The sequence below is a fragment of the Ptychodera flava genome, chromosome 22, assembly GCF_041260155.1.
Source record: "Ptychodera flava strain L36383 chromosome 22, AS_Pfla_20210202, whole genome shotgun sequence".
Classification (NCBI taxonomy): domain Eukaryota; kingdom Metazoa; phylum Hemichordata; class Enteropneusta; family Ptychoderidae; genus Ptychodera; species Ptychodera flava.
Window position 1 is genome coordinate 16,743,109 of NC_091949.1, and position 20,974 is coordinate 16,764,082.

A 20,974-nucleotide genomic window follows, 5' to 3' on the forward strand; every position below is an offset into this window, starting at 1 on the left:
TATTGTCAAAAAAAATACATACCAAACAATGACAACATCTAATTACTTCTATTCTATAGCACTGAGCGAAGTGCCGTGACATTAAGATAATGTAATTTTAAGTGAAGAAATGACACTTATCAAGATCACTTTCCAGGGTAGTATTGTTAATCTAACTGACTCCAACACGTCTAAGATTTTACCATCATTTCCAATGATAAATTCGTGATCTTATCGCTCGGTATCTCTGTCTCCAGTTATGAGAATATTGATCTAAGTTGATAGAGATAGGATTGGTGCTTCTGTTGCTCACAAACATAGTTTTCCAAGAGCTTAACTTTACCGTTCTATCGCGAGGATTTCCTTAACTTTGGTCAACCATAATTTTTGTTTCACTGGTTTTGTATTTTTCCTTTAATCACCAGACGACGAATATAAAGATTTTACCTACATTTTGTTAGCCTACGACCCTGACGGTGACTGTATTGATTTTAGTATTTCATGTGAAGAATACTTTTACATCGACGACCAATCCTGTAATCATGCAGAAGTTCTACTTAAAAGAAAGCTTGATTACGAAGTGAGTATGAAATTTTCACAAAAGTTATTTTTTCGTTTGTTTTATTGTACCTCAACACATATAATTTTATTTGTCTCGCCATACTTTTATTTTATTCTGACTCTAATACAGACTTCATCAATCGTCCAACTAACTTGGATACTCTCAGACTTTAATGAAACGGTAAGCTTTTATCATTTTAAAGCCTATTTGTGAAACGCGTCAAACATATATCTTTCAATGGGCATGAAATTACTTAGTTACTTACTTGTCGTCCAGGCGTATTTACATTAAGTTTTTTTCAAGACGCCAAATGATAAATCCACGAATTCATTGAAAAGCATGTTTGATTTTTTTCGACTTAGGACTTTTTATAAATTTTCGTAACCTTGCGTCGGCATTTTGTTCGCAGGTGTATGACCCGGTAACAATATATGTGTCGGACTCCAACGAACCTCCCAATTTTGTGAAGATTCCAGATGCTATGGACGTTTGTGAGGTACATCGCGAAGACTTGTTGTGTTTCAACAGAATTTCATATAACAGCAAAGGGAAATAATCAGAAAGTTACATACAATTATTTATGAACTGTATACATATACAAGGTTTTTTAAAGAGTATAAATAATTTACGTGTTTGTACGTTATGCCATATCCTACGACGTCTGTTTTTGTCATGCTTACGCACACAAGGAGATCGCACTGCCTAAGCTTATGGCGAACTTTCGGACATAAAAACTCCTCCATTACAAACTTTAAGATTTAGGTTGTCTCAGGATATGATTATTGTCTACTTTTATGACAGGTGTCATTGCTAAATAAAAAAGATATTGTACACCCGTAAGAAGAATAATGTCAAAAGTCATCATTATGGTTGTACAAAACATGAGATCATTTTCTATTATGATGTAAGTTTGGTGTAAAGCGAATGTTGCACTCGAGGCAATCTGCTCAAAATTTATGAAACCTCTCATTTCAACCCGCTCGTTAATTGTTATTAAATACACATACACTACTACCTACATGCTGCTATCTTATTATTATTATTATAATATTATAATTATTACAATTACAAGTTTAGGGGCTATAAGTATTATATAGAAATCTAATAACAGTTCATTGAAGCTGTGGGAATTCTGAAAAAGAGGTGTTGTTTATTTTAATTTTGTCAATAGGGGTGACTTCTAATTGTCGTACGTATATTCTCTCCGCCCAGTTAGGTGTTCCTTTTGACATCACTACCCTTATGAATATTCATATACTTGCAAAAACTGACAGTCGCTGTGTCTGGCAGCGCATGCTCACAGCTGCTGAGCTGCACAGCGTAGCCTTCGAATGCAGGCCCATCGTGGCAGTCGTGGGCATGCACAAAACAAGGCACAGCGACTGTGGAGAGTCTATGCCAGTGTAATTGGCCTTGTAAACGTATCTTCAGCGTGGCATTTGTAGTTGTGGCGAAAACCATAAACCCTCTCCCTATGCTGACGTTGTTGGTTTTATTTTGTTCATGTGCATTACTAGTAAATGTAAGCAATCAAGGAAGTTTTGGGATGGAAATAGAGCAAAGGCATGAGTTTCCGCGAGATCTGTGCTACAAATATAACTTTACGCATGCGCACTCTTTTGCCAGTGTAGTCTGCCAATATGAGCATGCGCAATTGAGTGAACGTGCGAGTGAATGTGTAGTCTGTACACTACGTCTCGTGCTATAATCATGTCGTTCAGCTTTGCATGTTGACAGAAACTGGAATTACTGCAGAGAATACTTTTCAGGACATCACATGTGAGTCTCTAAGGTAACAAGTAGGACATTTAGGAAATCCTTTCAGAAAGTTCACGCCGCCTGTGGCCATTTTGTGGAGTATAAGCTTATAGTTATACGTACCTGGAGCTGATACAGTATTTCTACTGTACAGTGTACATATTGCCGGATAATATGCGATGGAATTTTGTGTTTCACGTCGTTCAATCATTCAGATGGAAATGCCGCCCTTCTTCAAACTTTGAAAACAACTGGGTGACAGATTTGGAATGCTAACTCTTGTAATGATGTAATTTAATGAGAAGACATTTGTATTCGAGCACGGCTTCAGTTTTTGATTCGAGAACTCTGATCATGGACCGTGATTGTATTCAACAATCGAGAGGGCTAGGATGAGTCGAACTTTTTCCTATGTCCGTGTAGCACTTGTGCAAAAATAAGCGAATCCACAGGCCTTTGGCGAATCAATAAATGCGTTTTTCACCAAGCTGAAAGGTTGAAAGATCCGTCCGTCACTTTGGGACGAGGTAGATAAATGCAGTCAAACCCAGCTGGGCACATAATGTGACTTTGTTCTGGAAATTACGAAGACGACCGGCCGTGCGTGGAACTTTGCGACAGAGTTTAAATATCTGAACTGACGTACTTGAATGACAGGCACAGGAAACGATGGCCAATAAAAACGCATTCTCGTTGCATTTTGATAATAATGTATCAATCACAATGACACAGAAATTATGCCTCCTCCTGGCATAAGGGCCATGGCCAATTTTTAGCCCTGCTACAGTATGTCTCAGTGCTGAAAAGGCCATGTTGTTGTCAGGTTGTCATGGCGACTTTTAAAATTTGCATACAACTCTGAGAGTGAAACGGGTTGGTTAATAGGTAAAAAACTTTTGAGTCCCACTGTCGTCCATTATACCTGTTTCCTTAGGTATTAAAGGTGTGCAAGTATACACATCAAAAGACTAGAAAATTCACTTATGGGCAGAATCTCGTAAAAATATAGCCTTTTCTTGTCTGGTTAACGAAAAAAGATACCCCTGATCTAAAATATGCATGGCTTTAAATAAAAAACCTGTGGTTACCTAAATGGTTACCATGGCAACATGAAACAAAAATGAACATGGAGTTCATGCTGTGATAAATACACTTAGGAGAGCATTCGCATAGTAACTGGGATTACTTTTAATGGAATTTGGAAAAATTTTGAAATTTTAAAACGCAAATAGGTTACTATGGAAACACAGGGCAGTAAAAATGGATATCATGTTTTGTCTTTCTAACCCAATATAACCCTTTGGTATAATATTTCTGTTGATTACTGGATTTTTACACTGGATATTTGGTCTTTCTAACCCAAAATATCCCTTTGATATAACATATTCTGTTGGTTACTGGATTTTAGGTGGAATCTTTGAAAAACTGGTAATTTTTACTCTTAAATGGTTACCACGGAAACATATCACATTAAAATGAGTGTGATTTTTTTTGGTGTGCTAACAAGAAAAACCCTTATTATGATTTTTTACATCAATCAATAGTTCTTTAATAGGAATTAGGGAAAAAGTAACATTTTCAATCCCAAAATAGTTACCATGGTAACTCGAAACATTAAGATAAGTTTGGTTTTTCTGTTCTCTGACCCGAACTCCCCCACTGGATAATTTTCATATCAATCAAAGTAACTTTTCATGGGATATTAGAAAAACTGAAATTTTCAACCCCTAAAATGGTTACCATGGAAACATGGGGCAGTGAAATCGATATCATATTTGGTCTTTTCGACCCAAAATACACTTATGGTGAAATTTTCACGGAAATTGAACCTATTATTATTCACGTTATTATTTCTATATAATACTTATATTAATTATCAGTAGTAGTAGTAGTAGTAGTAGTAGTAGTAGTAGTAGTAGTAGTAGTAGTAGTAGTAGTAGTAGTAGTTTAGTTTAGTTTATTATTATTATTATTATTATTATTATATTATTGTTATTATTATTATTATAATTATTATGATGAAATGTTATTTTAAGAGGGTAGTCTAAGTTACAAAAAATATTGTAATTACATAGATAGATAGATAGACAGATAGACAGATAGATAGATAGATAGATAGATACATAGATACATAGATACATACATACATACATACATACATACATACGTACGTACATGCGTGCGTGCGTGCGTGCTTGCGTGCGTGCGATCGTATGTACGTAGGTAGGTAGGTAGGTACGTTCGTCCATTTGTTTATTATTCACTAATTTATCTAAATACGCTTACATTTATTAGAATGTGCCAATCGGAACAAGCATATTTATTGTGAAGGCATCTGATGTCGACTCCGGGGAATGGGGTCGCTTCGATTACTCATTGCAACATTATGACGAGGTAAGTTTGTTGTGTAACGATCTAGGCGAATGTTCATTTTGTTTTATCGCTCTCCGTGGCAGTTTAGTTTTCTGCTCCGTCCTACCACTGGCTGCGCTCATCTCGCGAATAAGGTTTGCCACTGACCCTAGAAGCATTAATAAAGATGTCCTCTATGAAACGACAAAGGCACATTAAGAGGTAACCTTGTGCTATTTTGGTGATTCGAGAAGAAGTTTCTTTTGATATTGTACTTGATACATTGATTAGCTTCCAGCATCGACAAATCGGCATGCTTTTCTGTAATCCAATCATAGACATCATTAATTAATTGCCTAGTACCTGATCATATTCGCGACCAGAACTCCACCAGCTGTACGCAGACCCTTATAATCCTTACCCTGTTGTGGCAGCTACAATTTCCGCGCCAATTTTCCATCAGATTTAACAATTTTCCGCCTCACTAATATGTCAACTATTACAGTAAACATTCGCTACCTACAGTGTTTGTCTCGGAACAAAATTGTGTCTTTTGCTAAAGGTAAGTTGTTAAAGGTAAATTGAAAATGGATTAACAGTTTGGAACAACTGTTGAATTTGAAAGTGCGTCTATGCATACCCACATTCTAGAACGGGTTAAAAAAGATGGCGACGAGTGTGATTGTTGAGAAACTTCTCGATTTTCGGCGAGAAAATTGGATGGGTGTGTTACAAAAACACATATTGACTCGCCATATTTAGGAAATAGCATGTCCATGGCCCGAGAGTCTCCAAAAACAGTCTCGACAACCTCTTGAATCAGACTATTTTGGGGCGACTGTCAGACCCTCTGGCAACAAATTAATGCTATTAGCCTCATGGCCATTCAATATTTATATAATGTTGAGTGACCTCAATGTAAAGACGGTACTTATTCTTCATTGTTAATGGAAGTAGCACGTGTGGCTACAGCAAAAGATAAGATAAAGCTGGGGATTCGAGGGTCAGCCGCTGAACGACTTCGAGCAGAATTTACTAATACAAAATCTGTTGACCCAGGTGACAGAAACTCATTACCGTATTATGTTGTAGAGGCGTGGGAAATCAATCTAAGTATGTCGACCAAAATCAAAATATTTTATCTCTATTTTTATGACAGGAAACTGAAGAAATCTTCGATATTGTTTCTTATGATTCATATGGAGAGGTAATCACGTGGGGCCCGCTTGATTACGAAACAAGACAAACCCATAGCTTTGACGTGGTTGTCACCGTAAGTATTATACAGCCTCTTGATAGGTGTGGTCGATAAATTTGAAATCACATTCTACATGTTTAGGCACAATTCTCAACCAAAAATACATCTCAAAATCATCCACATGAATATGTAATGTAAAAGGTATCCAGGCGATAGAGCAAGTACTAGGGGGCATGTACCTTCTATCATCATTTTACCTTAGAAAACTCAGTCTGAAGAGACAAGGATTAAGTTGGAGGTGACATTCAGAACGCCCTGTTTGAATCACAACCTTTTCAAACTTGCTCGTACAGGATTATGGAGGTTTGATGACCAGTTCAACAGTATATATACATGTTAAAGATGCTCGCGATATGCCACCAATTTTTCTGTATCAACCATATGTTGACTCTGTACAAGAAAACCTCCCAGCGGTAAGTGACTTGAAGATGTTCAAAACGTAATGTATTGGTATGTTATTAGAGTGACTGAAAGTAGTATCGTGAGGTAGGCTCATGCTATTGTTTTAACGAGACAATTTACCGAGACGCATCGTAAACCACCCTCAAAAACCGTCACAAATTTGGATATTCTGTTTATTTTCATCTTCCATCTTTTTGCTTCCATATATATATATATATATAATATATATATATATATATATATATATATATATATATATATATATATATATATATAATACATTGATGAATGAAAAGTGTATATATATATATATATATATATATATAATATTATATATATAATATATATATATATATATATATATATATATATTACGTGGTCACCTAAGCACTGTCCTGACGACATTGAACGTCCTTTAAATCTAAATCTTAGTATATTTTTTTCGATGTTTGTAACTTGGGTTATTTTACGTATTCAGAATACATCTGTTCTTGAGGTGCATGCAATTGACGGTGACAGAGGTGTAAATGACGTAGTGATATTCTCCATTGAAGGTAAGCCTATTTAACTCTAATACCTCTCACATTCTACGCCCAGTAAAGTATACGAATCTTACTTGTGTTGTCTTGTGTCCATAACTTCTTCACTCGCAAACGCGAGGTTTGAGGAACAAAGAATAACATACAAGGTAATCGGCTGTCGGCGCAGAATGGACCTCGAACGGACACACCTCAAACTGTGCAACCCTATCAATTGTTTTTTTACAGGTTGACATCATTTTATTGTGTCTGCAGAGTTTAATATTTTAAAACTCGAACATTCCAGTGTTGCCTATTGTGCAGTCACTTCGAAGAACACCCGAAATTTCAAGCTTAAAATTAACGCTTAAAATTGGTTTCAAAATTCTAAATTGCTCGTAAACGTTAACTGTTTGTGTTTGAGCATACAGCAGAAGAATTTGATGTTTGAGGGGAAATTCAAAATTCGCCTTTAATTGATGTGCATTACTTTCAATACAACAACGATAAAACCTCCTCTATTCCCAGACCCTTTCTGGCCTGACTTTCTTGTAACTTAAAATAGCTACCCCTATTTAAGGAGGTTTAGGCCAGAAAGGGTTTCGGTGGAGTTCAGCCAAAAATTAAATAAACACATTGATGAATAATACTGAATTATCAATCAAGATTGACTCATAAAGAGCGATTGATTTTAGGGTGTCGAAGAGTATTGTTGGAGCTTGCCACGTTTAAACGGAAGTTACAGTAAGCCTAGTCATTTTTATCACCCTTAGAGATATCACACGCTATTTTGCAATTAAACTCTTTTGGTGTTGCTGATATCACCTGAAGATATTTTAGTAAATGAAAGGAAAAACTTGGTTTACATTCGCAGATTCCAATTCCTCGTTTTGGGTTGATAGCATTTACCCTGGACAAGGAATCATATATACTGTTAAAGAAATTGACCGGGAAGCGTTAGAAAGCGATATTTTCAATATTATAATCATGGTAAGTTGACAATAATACTCATATCCACGCACATAGCTTAGGATGAGTGATGGAAGGATGTATGTTCCGACCAGTTCGCATATACACCTGACCCTATATGTAGCAAAACCCGCCAACATCCTGATGATCGCCAAGTGCAGGGAACAGACTGTAGGGTCGGAAGGTAGGGTTCCCATGCACCCCATGGATGTATTTTTTAACCTACATTTTTGTAATCCTTAGGGTCTATATTTAATGAATTTTGATGTTCCCAAAATCAATCGTGTCCCATAGGGTTCATTTGGCGCCATCTTTGCCGCCATCTTGGCCGCCATCTTGGATTTCAACGATGGGGTAGGGGTCACGTATCTACCGCTCGACGGAAACAGAAACAATAAAATACTATAAACGTTACATTTTTAGAAAGCCAAGATCATGGCCTTTTCATTGATATATAACTTAATAGGGATTAATTAATATTCGAACGTCGATTAGACTTTATAACGGCCATTGGCCGTAAATCGTAAAATTTGCTAAATTTCACACCCAATAATTAAGTTCCCGTTCCTCCAAACAATTTTTCATAAGGTATTTATATATTTTTTGGAAGAACTCAGTGCAATAAACAAGAAAAACAAGATTAAAAGTATGTGTCTTGAGATTTAGTGGTTGCATGAGCTTGTTTTCTTATTACGCGGTATGCCACATATCCGTGTGTAACATAAGGGGTAGGGGTAATGTTTCCCTTTCTGTTTCGAATCATGAATGATGAAACCATAAAAATGTTACATTTTTTGAAAGTGCTGCATCAGACCTTTCTAAAAATATATAGATTTATGGGGAAAAATTGCATATTTAAAAGTTACAAAGCTTAAACCTTTCGGTTTGTGTCGATTTTAAGTGATTTTTTAAGAACGAAATTACAACATATGGGGTAGGGGTAATGTTTCCCTTTCTGCCTCGAGCCATGAATTACGAAACCATATAAATGTTACACTGTTTGAAAGCTCTGAAATGGGCCTTTCCAAAAATGTATAGTTTTATTGGGAAAAGCCCATATTTTAAAGTTACAAAGCTTATGCCTTTCAGTTTGTGTAAATTTTAAGTGATTTTTTAAGGACGAAATTACAACATATGGGGTAGGGGTAATGTTTCCCTTTCTGCCTCGAGCCATGAATTATGAAACCATATAAATGTTATACTGTTTAAAGCTCTGAAATTGGCCTTTCCAAACATGTATAGTTTTATTGGGAAAAGTCCATATTTTAAAGTTACAAAGCTTATCCTTTCAGTTTGTGTCAATTTTAAGTGATTTTTTAAACAAAATTATAATATAAGGGGTAGGGGTAATGTTTCCCGTTCTGCCTTGAACCATGAATTATGAAACCATATAAATGTTATACTGTTTGAAAGCTCTGAAACGGACCTTTCCAAACATGTATAGTTTTATTGGGGAAAGTTGCATATTTGAAAGTTACAAAGCTTAAGCCTTTCAGTTTGTGTCAATTTTAAGTGATTTTTGAACAAAATTATAATATAAGGGGTAGGGGTAATGTTTCCCGTTCTGCCTTGAACCATGAATTATGAAACCATATAAATGTTATACTGTTTGAAAGCTCTGAAACGGGCCTTTCCAAACATGTATAGTTTTATTGGGGAAAATTGCATATTTGAAAGTTACAAAGCTTAAGCCGTGCAGTTTGTGTCAATTTTAAGTGATTTTTTGAACAATATGCACAAAACAGTTAGTCCGTTGGCCAGGTATCGAAATCATCCCCTCTAAGGCATTTTACCTACTATGATTTTCTGTTAGCTAGTATTCTCAGCTGTCATAATCTGCTTATTTTCCATTGAACTGATGGTGTGTGAGAGTGTAACGACTTGTTTGTGAAGGGCTGTCACGCCCTCAGTAGTAAAATAGGAATGGGTTAGGGGTAACATATTTACCGCTAGTCGGAAACAAAAACAAAAAAGTACCATAAACAATACATTCTTAGAAAGCCCAGATATAAGCTTTTTACTTTTTTGATAATTATTCGACTTTAGATGGCGCCAATATTCCGTATGTACATGGCGGTCAGCAGCTGAATCATTCACATAACGAACGTTGATATGGCCTGAAACTTCGGTAAATTCATTCAAGCAAACTCTTGTTTGATTAAGTTGATAGTTTTCCTTTCTTTTTATTTCGAGTATTTGCCATGGCATGACTGAAACGAACCTTGAAACGAAGGCTGTACGTATCTATATTAGTCCGAGCCTGAGCGTGATCTGAGAGCAAACAGATCCGCAGATAATGCGAACGATCGCAACCGTTACCAACAGACTCATTATGCAGAGCCATGCCCCAAAACGCCCAACCAAACTTGGCACTAATCATGATCCCAGTCCATTTCGAGCCGGGCTTTAAGGGAAGTGCGGTGGCCTTTGAAAGACCCTTTGGTTTGGTTTTGTACCGTAGTATAGGAAGAAAACCGACCTGTCGTCGTTGCTATGAATGTTTGTGTTGTTTTTAGCCTCTTTTTTGCCTATTTGAAGAATCGTCTTTGCAGCCTTCCATCCTGCGTTCTGTGAAGCGAGTGTCTTCGATCGCTCTCTTAAGTTGTGATGTACAACTGTATTGAGTCCCGGTGCTTTATTGGGTGTAGAGGTAAATAGTTAGAGATCAGGGTGATAAATTGGTTGCCGCAGTGTCTTTCCAGGTGTTGCCACTTTTGAAGGAATTCAACACTCGGTATTTTGCCTGGTAAGTATTCTTTAAGGTGTACCTGTAGGCTACGTGGTACTGAATAGGGGCCACTTAGGTTTCAACACATTCGATACTCTTGGCTTTCGCTTATACCCCGTTGTATGAGTAACTGGGATCGGAAATGGGAAAGGCTTAATTAATATCCATCTTTGCTAATATTAATTCTCGTTTGGCTTACAGATGGCCACCTCTACTTGTTTCGGTGAAAATTTGACTTTCAATTGGACAAAACATTGAGTATGACTTTCTTCTGTGTGTATTTAGGCCTATGAAAAATATGAAAATTGCATACATATTGTTGTCAAATATCTCAAATCTTAGATTGTAAGAGATAGGCTTAGGCTTCCCTGTAATCATACAAATGAGTTAAATGGGAATTTATTGGAGTAGATTACAGTAATCGAAGAGAATGGTTGACACTATAGAAAGACTTATCTCGGATTGCGGGGACCTAACTATAAAAGAACAGCACAGAATACTTGCCGGATGTATTGACTGTTCATTTATAGTACAGGCTAGTACAACATGGAATGTAAACATACAAATCAAAGAAGTGGCAAATTTTCTCAACTTTTAACAAAGTTTATATTCCATCATTACTATCAGGATTAGGATTTTCCCAATCTATAAATAAGCTATTACTTGATTACACCTTGATTCAGCATGACTAACATTTTGCATTTGCCACGCAACCAGCCATGCCCGTCCCTGGGATCGCGAACAATGCCTTTAACGAAGCTTTTGAACGCTTTTTTTGAATTGTGTAAGAATGTCCTCTCTGTGGAGTATAATGTGTGAAGCCGTTGTCTAGCTCGCTTGACTCTGATGATTATGTTGACTTTTTTTTCTCAGCTGCTGGTGGCTGATCTAACTCGAAAGTTAGATCAATCTAGTCTCTCTGATTCGATCATGCTGGTGGGAATGGTATCTTCAAGCATTGACCCTAAAACGTCCGTTTGTAGGGTCTTTGCTTCAAAGACGTCAGGGTCTAACATTGGTTAAATGTCATCCATGATAAGAAACTAATGATAGATTCACTCACAAGGCATTTTAAACATTGAGGTGTCAATGGGAATATAAGCCTTTTAGTCATTTTCTGAGGTTTGTCTCGCCTTCTTATTGCTTTGTGTAGAGAGTGTTTGTTCGCCTTCTGTTTACTATTTAGTTGCGTAATTTGAATGCGTTCTGTGACATTGGCTTTTCGGGTTTTAGTTCCAGAATTATTTTGCTATTGAATTTTAGTACCTAGTCGAAAATGTAATCCTCATTGTGAGTATATAGTGTTCTGCGTTGTAAAATAATTTCGAAAAATTGGTTATGATCTCTTGTTTTCTGGTAAGGAAGGTAAAGTGTTGTCGATCCATCTTATCTTATTATGGAGAAGCTATATTGTGGATTAATGGTGATGGTTTTCAGCGATAAAAGATTCTCTCGTGTTCCCGTGTGGTATTAAAAAGTAACACTATTAATAGTGAGCTCTGATTTGCCCAGACGGTCACTCGACTGTGCATGTATTTACGATATACTGTAAAGTTGACCATTCCTATCTCCAAAGTGGGTTTCTTTCACATTGTTTGTATTTTCATCACAAGTTTCAATATACTGATATAATATAGCGATAAACAACCCCTATAAGTTGGGTACACCACTCGAGCTCTGTTTTGACCATTTCACTCCTTATACACACGACTGAAGTTCGTGCGTATATGTTGTTTACCGGTCGAAACCGTGTGGTATCCTTTCAAAGTGGTGCTTTATTGCTTATATATCTCTCGCGATACAATTAAAGAAAAGGGATTGATTGTTGCTGCTGTCATATCAACTTTGCATGACGACTATGACATCCAATTTAGTGTTTGTGGGTTTGGAATATATAATTTTTGACATATTATAGCTGTTAACTTTCTTTCCCTAATTTGAGTTATTGAAATAAGTAAAACGTCTTTTATTAACCACCATTTTAGCTTTTTAGTGCTATTTAATGCCTATAGAGTATTTTTCTATGTTCCTTTTAACAAGTAAATGTCAGTAAAGTAACACAAACTTTTGAGTTTAGGCATTGTCACTGCATAATTTTTGAGTTTACCCCATCAAGCCATATCTTGTTGGAAAAACAACTGCGTTATAGTGTTTAAGAGATATGATATTTATGTGGCTTCCTTATTCGCTGCGTTGGTAGGAGAGGAAACATTACCCATACCCCTATCCCTTAAATGTATATTATAGAGGGATGTACGGCATACCATATATTAGGTAAACAATCGACGCACCCATAAGTCTCAAGAAGATACACTCTTTTAATGTTTTTTACTTCTCTATTGCATTAAGTTCTTTCAAATGATATATAAATACCTTGTAAAAATTGTTTGGAGGAACATGAACTTAATTATTGGGTTTGAAATTAAGCAAATTTTACAATTTACATTTCATGTCCGATATAAAATCTAATCGATGTTTGAATATCGATTATCCCCATTTAGTTGTATACCAATGGTAAGGGGATTATCTGAGCTTTCTAAGAATGTATTGCTTATGGTACTTTTTTGTTTTTGTTTCCGACTAGCGGTAAATATGTTACCCCTAACCCATTCCTATTTTACTACTGAGGGCGTGACAGCCCTTCACAAACAAGTCGTTACACTCTCACACACCATCAGTTAAATGGAAAATAAGCAGATTATGACAGCTGAGAATACTAGCTAACAGAAAATCATAGTGGGTAAATGCCTTAGAGAGGATGATTTCGATACCTGGCCAACGGACTAACTGTTTTGTGCATATTGTTCAAAAAATCACTTAAAATTGACACAAACTGCACGGCGTAAGCTTTGTAACTTTCAAATATGCAACTTTCCCCAATGAAACTATACATGTTTGGAAAGGCCCATTTCAGAGCTTTCAAACAGTATAACATTTATATGGTTTCACAATTCATGGTTCAAGGCAGAACGGGAAACATTACCCCAACCTTTATATTATAATTTTGTTCAAAAAATCACTTAAAATGACACAAACTGAAAGGCATAAGCTTTGTAACTTTAAAATATGGACTTTTCCCAATTAAACTATACATGTTTGGAAAGGCCCATTTCAGAGCTTTCAAACAGTATAACATTTATATGGTTTCATAATTCATAATTCGAGGCAGAAAGGGAAACATTACCCCTACCCCATATGTTGTAATTTCGTTCTTAAAATGACTAAAATTGACACAAACTGAAAGGTTAAGCTTTGTAACTACAAATATGGACTTTTCCCAATGAAACTATACATGTTTGGAAAGGCCCATTTCAGAGCTTTCAAACAGTATAACATTTATATGGTTTCATAATTCATGGTTCAAGGCAGAACGGGAAACATTACCCCTACCCCATATGTTGTAATTTCGTTCTTAAAAAATCACTTAAAATTGACACAAGCTGAAAGGCATAAGCTTTGTAACTTTAAAATATGGACTTTTCCCAATGAAACTATACATGTTTGGAAAGGCCCATTTCAGAGCTTTGAAACAGTGTAATATTTATATGGTTTCGTAATTCATGGTTCGAGGCAGAAAGGGAAACATTACCCCTACCCCATATGTTGTAATTTCGTTCTTAAAAATGACTAAAAATTGACACAAACTGAAAGGTTTAAGCTTTGTAACTACAAAATATGGACTTTTCCCAATGAAACTATACATGTTTGGAAAGGCCATTTCAGAGCTTTCAAACAGTATAACATTTATATGGTTTCATAATTCATGGTTCAAGGCAGAAAGGGAAACATTACCCCTACCCCATATGTTGTAATTTCGTTCTTAAAAAATCACTTAAAATTGACACAAGCTGAAAGGCATAAGCTTTGTAACTTTAAAATATGGACTTTTCCCAATAAAACTATACATGTTTGGAAAGGCCCATTTCAGAGCTTTGAAACAGTGTAATATTATATGGTTTCGTAATTCATGTTCGAGGCAGAAAGGGAAACATTACCCCTACCCCATATGTTGTAATTTCGTTCTTAAAAAATCACTTAAAATCGACACAAACCGAAAGGTTTAAGCTTTGTAACTTTTAAATATGCAATTTTCCCCCATAAATCTATATATTTTTAGAAAGATCTGATGCAGCACTTTCAAAAAATGTAACATTTTTATGGTTTCATCATTCATGATTCGAAACAGAAAGGGAAACATTACCCCTACCCCTTATGTTACACACGGATATGTGGCATACCGCGTAATAAGAAAACAAGCTCATGCACCCACTAAATCTCAAGACACATCTTTTATCTTGTTTTTCTTGTTTATTGCACTGAGTTCTTCCAAAAAATATATAAATACCTTATGAAAAATTGTTTGGAGGAACGGGAACTTAATTATTGGGTGTGAAATTTAGCAAATTTTACGATTTACGGCCAATGGCCGATTATAAAGTCTAATCGACGTTCGAATATTAATTAATCCCTATTAAGTTATATATCAATGAAAAGGCCATGATCTTAGCTTTCTAAAAATGTAACGTTTATAGTATTTTATTGTTTCTGTTTCCGTCGAGCGGTAGATACGTGACCCCTACCCCATTTTGAAATCCAAGATGGCGGCCAAGATGGCGGCAAAGATGGCGCCAAATGAACCCCATGGGACACGATTTGATTTTGGAACATCAAAATTCATTAAATATAGACCCTAAGGATTACAAAAATGTAGGTTAAAAAAATACATCCATGGGGTGCATGGGAACCCTACCTTCCGACTAGACTAGAACAGACTGTAGAGTAACCACAACAAGTTCCATGCCTAGCAATACCCATGCCCGGAGGAAACGCATTGAGCACTATTTATTGCCTGAATGAACACCAAGCCACTGCACACACAGACAGACAGACAGACACACACACACACACACAGACACACAGACACTTACACACATCTATCTATCTATCTATCTATCTATCTATCTATCTATCTATCTATCTATCTATAAATAAACAGATTACTTCAAGTACAAAGTAATGAAATCTATTGATTACTTTGTACTTGAAGTAATCTGTTTATTTATAACGCTCTGCTTTTGCATTGAGCACTGTAATTTCCCACGAGGACATCTGTATACTTCGAGATATATATATATATATATATATATATATATATATATATATATATATATATATATATATATATATATATATATATATATATAAATAATTGTCAATTGAACTTTTGATCTCAAACCGCTGGATTTTAGGCACTGAAATTTTCGGATACAGCAATATAACCTTCGTCTGCAGAATAACCCGATCTCAATGTCATGACCTTTTGGACACGTGACATCAAAATCGGGTCATTAACTTTTGGTACTTTTGTCACATATCTGAAAGGTCACGACATTTAGATTGGGTTATTCTGCTGACGAAGGTTGTAGTGCTGCCAGCGAAAATTTCAGTGACTAAAGTCTAGCGTGTTGAGATTAAAAGTTCAATGGAAAGTAATTGGCTGCCATATATATATATATATATATATATATATATATATATATATATATATATATTTATATATATATATATATATATATATATATATATATATATATACGACATTGTAGGCAAAGGAAGTTACAACAAATACAACAGATGACTCATGTGATTCAATGGTGAATATCGAAAGCATCATAGCTGTGACTCCGAGTTCAACACTGATTAGTAACGCTACAGAATCACATACATCGGATAGACCGACGACGTATCATGAAGAAACTACGGGTAGGGACACTACGACAACGCCACATTATGAGGAAACGACAGATAGAGACACTACAGCAACACCACATTATGAAGAAACGACAGATAGAGACACTACAACAACGCCACATTATGAGGAAACGACAGATAGAGACACTACAGCAACACCACATTATGAAGAAACGACAGATATAGACACTACGACAACATCAATGTACGAAGAAACTACGGATAGAAATTCTACGGAAATACATTCCACGAAGAGACCGACGACAACTCCCCCGTTCATAGTGAGTACTGTTAGAGACACTACGAAAGCACATTCCACGGACAGACCGACGACATCGCCACTGTATGAAGAAACTACGAATAGAGATTCTACGGAAGTACATTCCACGAAGAGACTGACGACAACTCCTCCGTTCATTGTGACTACTGTTAGAGACACTACGAAAGCACATTCCACGGAGAGACCGACGACATCGCCAGTGTACGAAGAAACTACGAATAGAGATTCTACGGAAGTGCATTCCACGAAAAGACTGACGACAACTCCACCATTTATTGTGACTACTGCCAGAGACACTACGAAAGTATATTCTACGGAGAGACCGACGACATCGCCAATGTATGAAGAAACTACGGACAGAGACACTACATCAACGCCACATCATGAGGAAACTACGGATAGAGACACTACAACAACGCCACATTATGAGGAAACTACGGATAGAGACACTACAACAACGCCACATTATGAAGAAACTACGGACAGAGACACTACAACAACGCCACATTATGAGGAAACGACAGATAGAGACACTACGACAACGTCAAATTATGAAGAAACGACAGATAGAGACACTACAACAACGCCACATTATGAAAGAACTACGGATAGAGACACTACAACAACGCCACATTATGAAGAAACGACAGATAGAGACACTACAACAACGCAACATTATGAAAGAACTACGGATAGAGACACTACAACAACGCCACATTATGAGGTAACGACAGATAGAGACACTACAACAACGCCACATTATGAGGAAACGACAGATAGAGACACTACGACAACGCCAATGTATGAAGAAACTACGGACAGAGACACTACAACAACGCCACATTATGAGGAAACTACGGACAGAGACACTACAACAACGCCACATTATGAGGAAACTACGGATAGAGACACTACAACAACGCCACATTACGAAGAAACTACGGATAGAAATTCTACGGAAGTACATTCCACGAAGAGACTGACGACAACTCCTCCGTTCATTGTGACTACTGTTAGAGACACTACGAAAGCACATTCCACGGAGAGACCGACGACATCGCCAGTGTACGAAGAAACTACGAATAGAGATTCTACGGAAGTGCATTCCACGAAAAGACTGACGACAACTCCACCATTTATTGTGACTACTGCCAGAGACACTACGAAAGTATATTCTACGGAGAGACCGACGACATCGCCAATGTATGAAGAAACTACGGACAGAGACACTACGAAAGCAAATAACACACAGCGACCGACGCCAACGATTAAAGTAATTACGGATAGAGAATCTACAACAGCAAACGCCACAAAGAGACCGACGCCAACGTTGAAAGTTACTACGGATAGAAAACACAATGAAACACATTCCTCTCAGAGACCAATGACGACGCCACATTTTAGACAAACTACGAAAGCAAATACTACTCAGAGACCGATTACGTGGGAGACAACTACGGAGAGACAACAAATGGTCGAAGGGATGCAATCGAACACTTCGGTTGGTGTTACAGTTTTGGATGTCAATGATGAATATCCCGAATTCTCAAGCTACTGGTATGTTGGTTATATTCGTGAAAATGCACCAATCAACGCTGTCGTCGATGTGACTGACATAACAGTGACCGATTTGGATCTGGTGAGTTTGTAAGATAACATTAGACAAAATAGCGTAATATGTCAAACTCGCCTTCAGAACTAAACTATTTAAATATGAATTTTCTATCACACCTTGTTACATATATTTCACTGCATCATTGTCGTGGGAAGCCAATATATAGTTCAGCGATTCCCGTAGAATCCTCCTACCAAGATTCTTGACAAGCATTTTAAGATTCAAATCACTTTGTTCTATTCGATGTGAAGTGACCGTTCATATAAGTCTTAATTTCGAATGATATTTGAAGAATTTGCTGCATTTGAAAAAGAAGTAAATCAGAAAAATCTACACATTTCATCGTTTTCGGCCTAGCTCCCCTCCGTCCCACCCATAGAAGGATTTTTGATGAATGCAATCATGAATGAATCAAATGCCTTAGTCAAGCGTTTCGAATATATATAATATATATATATATATATATATTATATATATATATATATATATATATATATATATATATATATATATATTAAATAAAACATCTGTTTTTCATGATTCAGGAAGATAATGCTCGATTTGAACTGAGCATTATTGGCGACGACGAAGCTAGATTTGCTTTCGAGGTAACTCCACAGTTTGCGATAAAAAGGACATCCGTTATCATCAAAGTAACCAATCCAACCCTACTTGATTACGAACGAAGACAAGATTTCGACTTATGGGTAAGTATGCGAGATGATCAACTGATAGTCTCATATCACTTCTTAGCGTTATGATCTTTTGTTATATTTAAATGGAAGGTAGTAATACTATAAAATGGATTGCTACACCTTAGTTCTTTCCCTAATCGTTGAATAGGGAAAACCAAAAAGGGATTCAGATTTGTTTTTTCTTTGGAAGAACAACTGTATGGTGTTGGGACACAAAGACATGAAACGACGGAAACGTCAGTCCAGCTACATCATAGCATCGTTCCAAGTTTCCTCAGTTGTTACCTCGTCCCTATACCATAGTAGTCTTCAACACAATTATTCAATAGTGACAATTTCAGTGAAACGACTAACCGAATGGTTAGTTATATTTCATTTGTTGGTTGTTGTTATTTACAGCAACTTAAGGAGTCTGAAACTATGGCTATCCGCTACTTCATTGGCTGTTTAGAAATTCAATAACAGCAGTGAGTTTCCGCCAATCAGTTTGTCAATGTATTCCAATAGGCAGTACATTAGCCCGGTATATACCTATACCCCATGCTGTTAATCTGCGGAGGGAACTGCACAACGGTGTGGACTTGAAGCGCTATACCATTAAAATAATTGTTACGTGCAAAGCAAACCAAGAAACGGATAATGCACTCGGTCTGTCAATTGCACCGACAGTCGGGAATCTTAAAACTTCTCAGCATAATCTTGCTGCGTTGCAGATTGAGTAGGGTCATTAGTAACACGTATTCAATTCCTCTGTCAGATTCTAGCCAAGGAGACGGATACTTACGAGGAGTTTAACAACACTGCTTATGTAAACGTACATTTGATCGACGTGAATGATAACTCGCCGACATTTGACTATGATTATTATGAGGCAAGTTTGGAAGAGCATTCGCCGAATGGAACGAGCATTATAACGTTAAATGTAAGAAAAGATTTTTTACACATGTATGTATGTATGTATGTATGTATGTATGTATGTATGTATGTATGTATGTATGTATGTATGTATGTATGTATGTATGTATGTATGTATGTATGTATGTATGTATGTATGTATGTATGTATGTACGTATGTACCTACCTACCTACCTACCTACCTATATATCTGTCAATCTATTTGTCTGTCTGTCTATCTATCTATCTATCTATCTATTTATCTATCTATTGTCATCTATCATCTATCTGTCATCTGTCTTTCTATCTATCTATCTATCTATCTATCTATCTATCTATCTATCTATCTATCTATCTATCTATCTATCTATGCATGCATCTATGTATGTATACACCTATGTATGTATCTATGTATGCATGTATGTATCTATGATTTCAATGTCTTATTTTAACTTATACTTACAGGCAACTGACATAGATTCTGGTGACTACGGTGAAGTGACATATTCACTGACAGGAGATCCTCATAACTTGTGAGTTTCAAAATTATGTTTTTTTTCAAGCAATCTTTATATATCTTGAATCGGACATTGCCAACAAATGTCAATATCTCAGCGAACCTCGAACATAAGGTACTCTATCGTGTTTTAAACTTACACAGAAACGAATCTATTTTAGTTATGTTTGTGCTTTCGTAATAAATAAATCTTATCTAAGTCCACACACTCATTACATCAGCGCCTGAATATTCAAGGAATGGTGTGAGAGATCAAGAACTGTTTTTGCATCTTTCATACATATATGGTGATCACAATTTGCTGACAGAGAATTCCTCAATTTATATGGTTTTAACGTTAAAATATAACAGCTGACAAGTTAAACACGCCTCTGTGATAAATGTGTCTGCATTTGCAGTAAAAAGAATCTAATTCAAAACATTTGTCACTTTCGTGTTTGCCTTTACGTCTTTAAGGCTTGCAATTGATCCATGGACTGGAAATGTGACTGTGTATAACAGTTACAACTTGGATCGGGAAACAACGGATTTGCATACAGTGACGGTAGCAGCAACTGATGGAGGCGGAAGAACAGGGATCGCAGAATTAGCTATATACTTAGATGATATCAATGACAATAGTCCGACATTCACGGCTGAGGAATATGAAGGCTTTGTCCCGGAAAATGAAGTCGACGTCACAGTTGTCGTGGTCGA

The 20,974-nt window shown here is 36.5% G+C and overlaps 1 protein-coding gene and 2 long non-coding RNA genes across 3 annotated transcripts; all 3 read left to right on the forward strand.

Moving 5' to 3' along the window:
• Nucleotides 1-6,211: 6,211 nt before the first annotated feature.
• LOC139122363 (uncharacterized) lies at nt 6,212-7,814 on the forward strand. Its single transcript, XR_011549433.1, has 3 exons — nt 6,212-6,322; nt 6,790-6,865; nt 7,704-7,814. It is a non-coding gene; the product is annotated as an uncharacterized lncRNA (long non-coding RNA).
• An 8,363-nt stretch (nt 7,815-16,177) lies between these two features.
• On the forward strand, nt 16,178-18,208 carry LOC139123362 (mucin-2-like). The gene has a single exon (XM_070689513.1). It carries the CDS (start codon nt 16,178-16,180, stop codon nt 18,206-18,208), a length of 2,031 nt encoding a protein of 676 aa, XP_070545614.1.
• A 521-nt stretch (nt 18,209-18,729) lies between these two features.
• Nucleotides 18,730-20,958, forward strand: LOC139122817 (uncharacterized). The gene is made up of 4 exons (XR_011549537.1): nt 18,730-18,879; nt 19,625-19,789; nt 20,227-20,294; nt 20,735-20,958. It is a non-coding gene; the product is annotated as an uncharacterized lncRNA (long non-coding RNA).
• The last annotated feature ends 16 nt before the right edge of the window (nt 20,959-20,974 follow it).

Excerpts from the sequence above, each read along its gene's own strand:
- LOC139123362 (XM_070689513.1), top strand. The coding sequence starts at position 16,178 with ATGGTGAATATCGAAAGCATCATAGCTGTGACTCCGAGTTCAACACTG.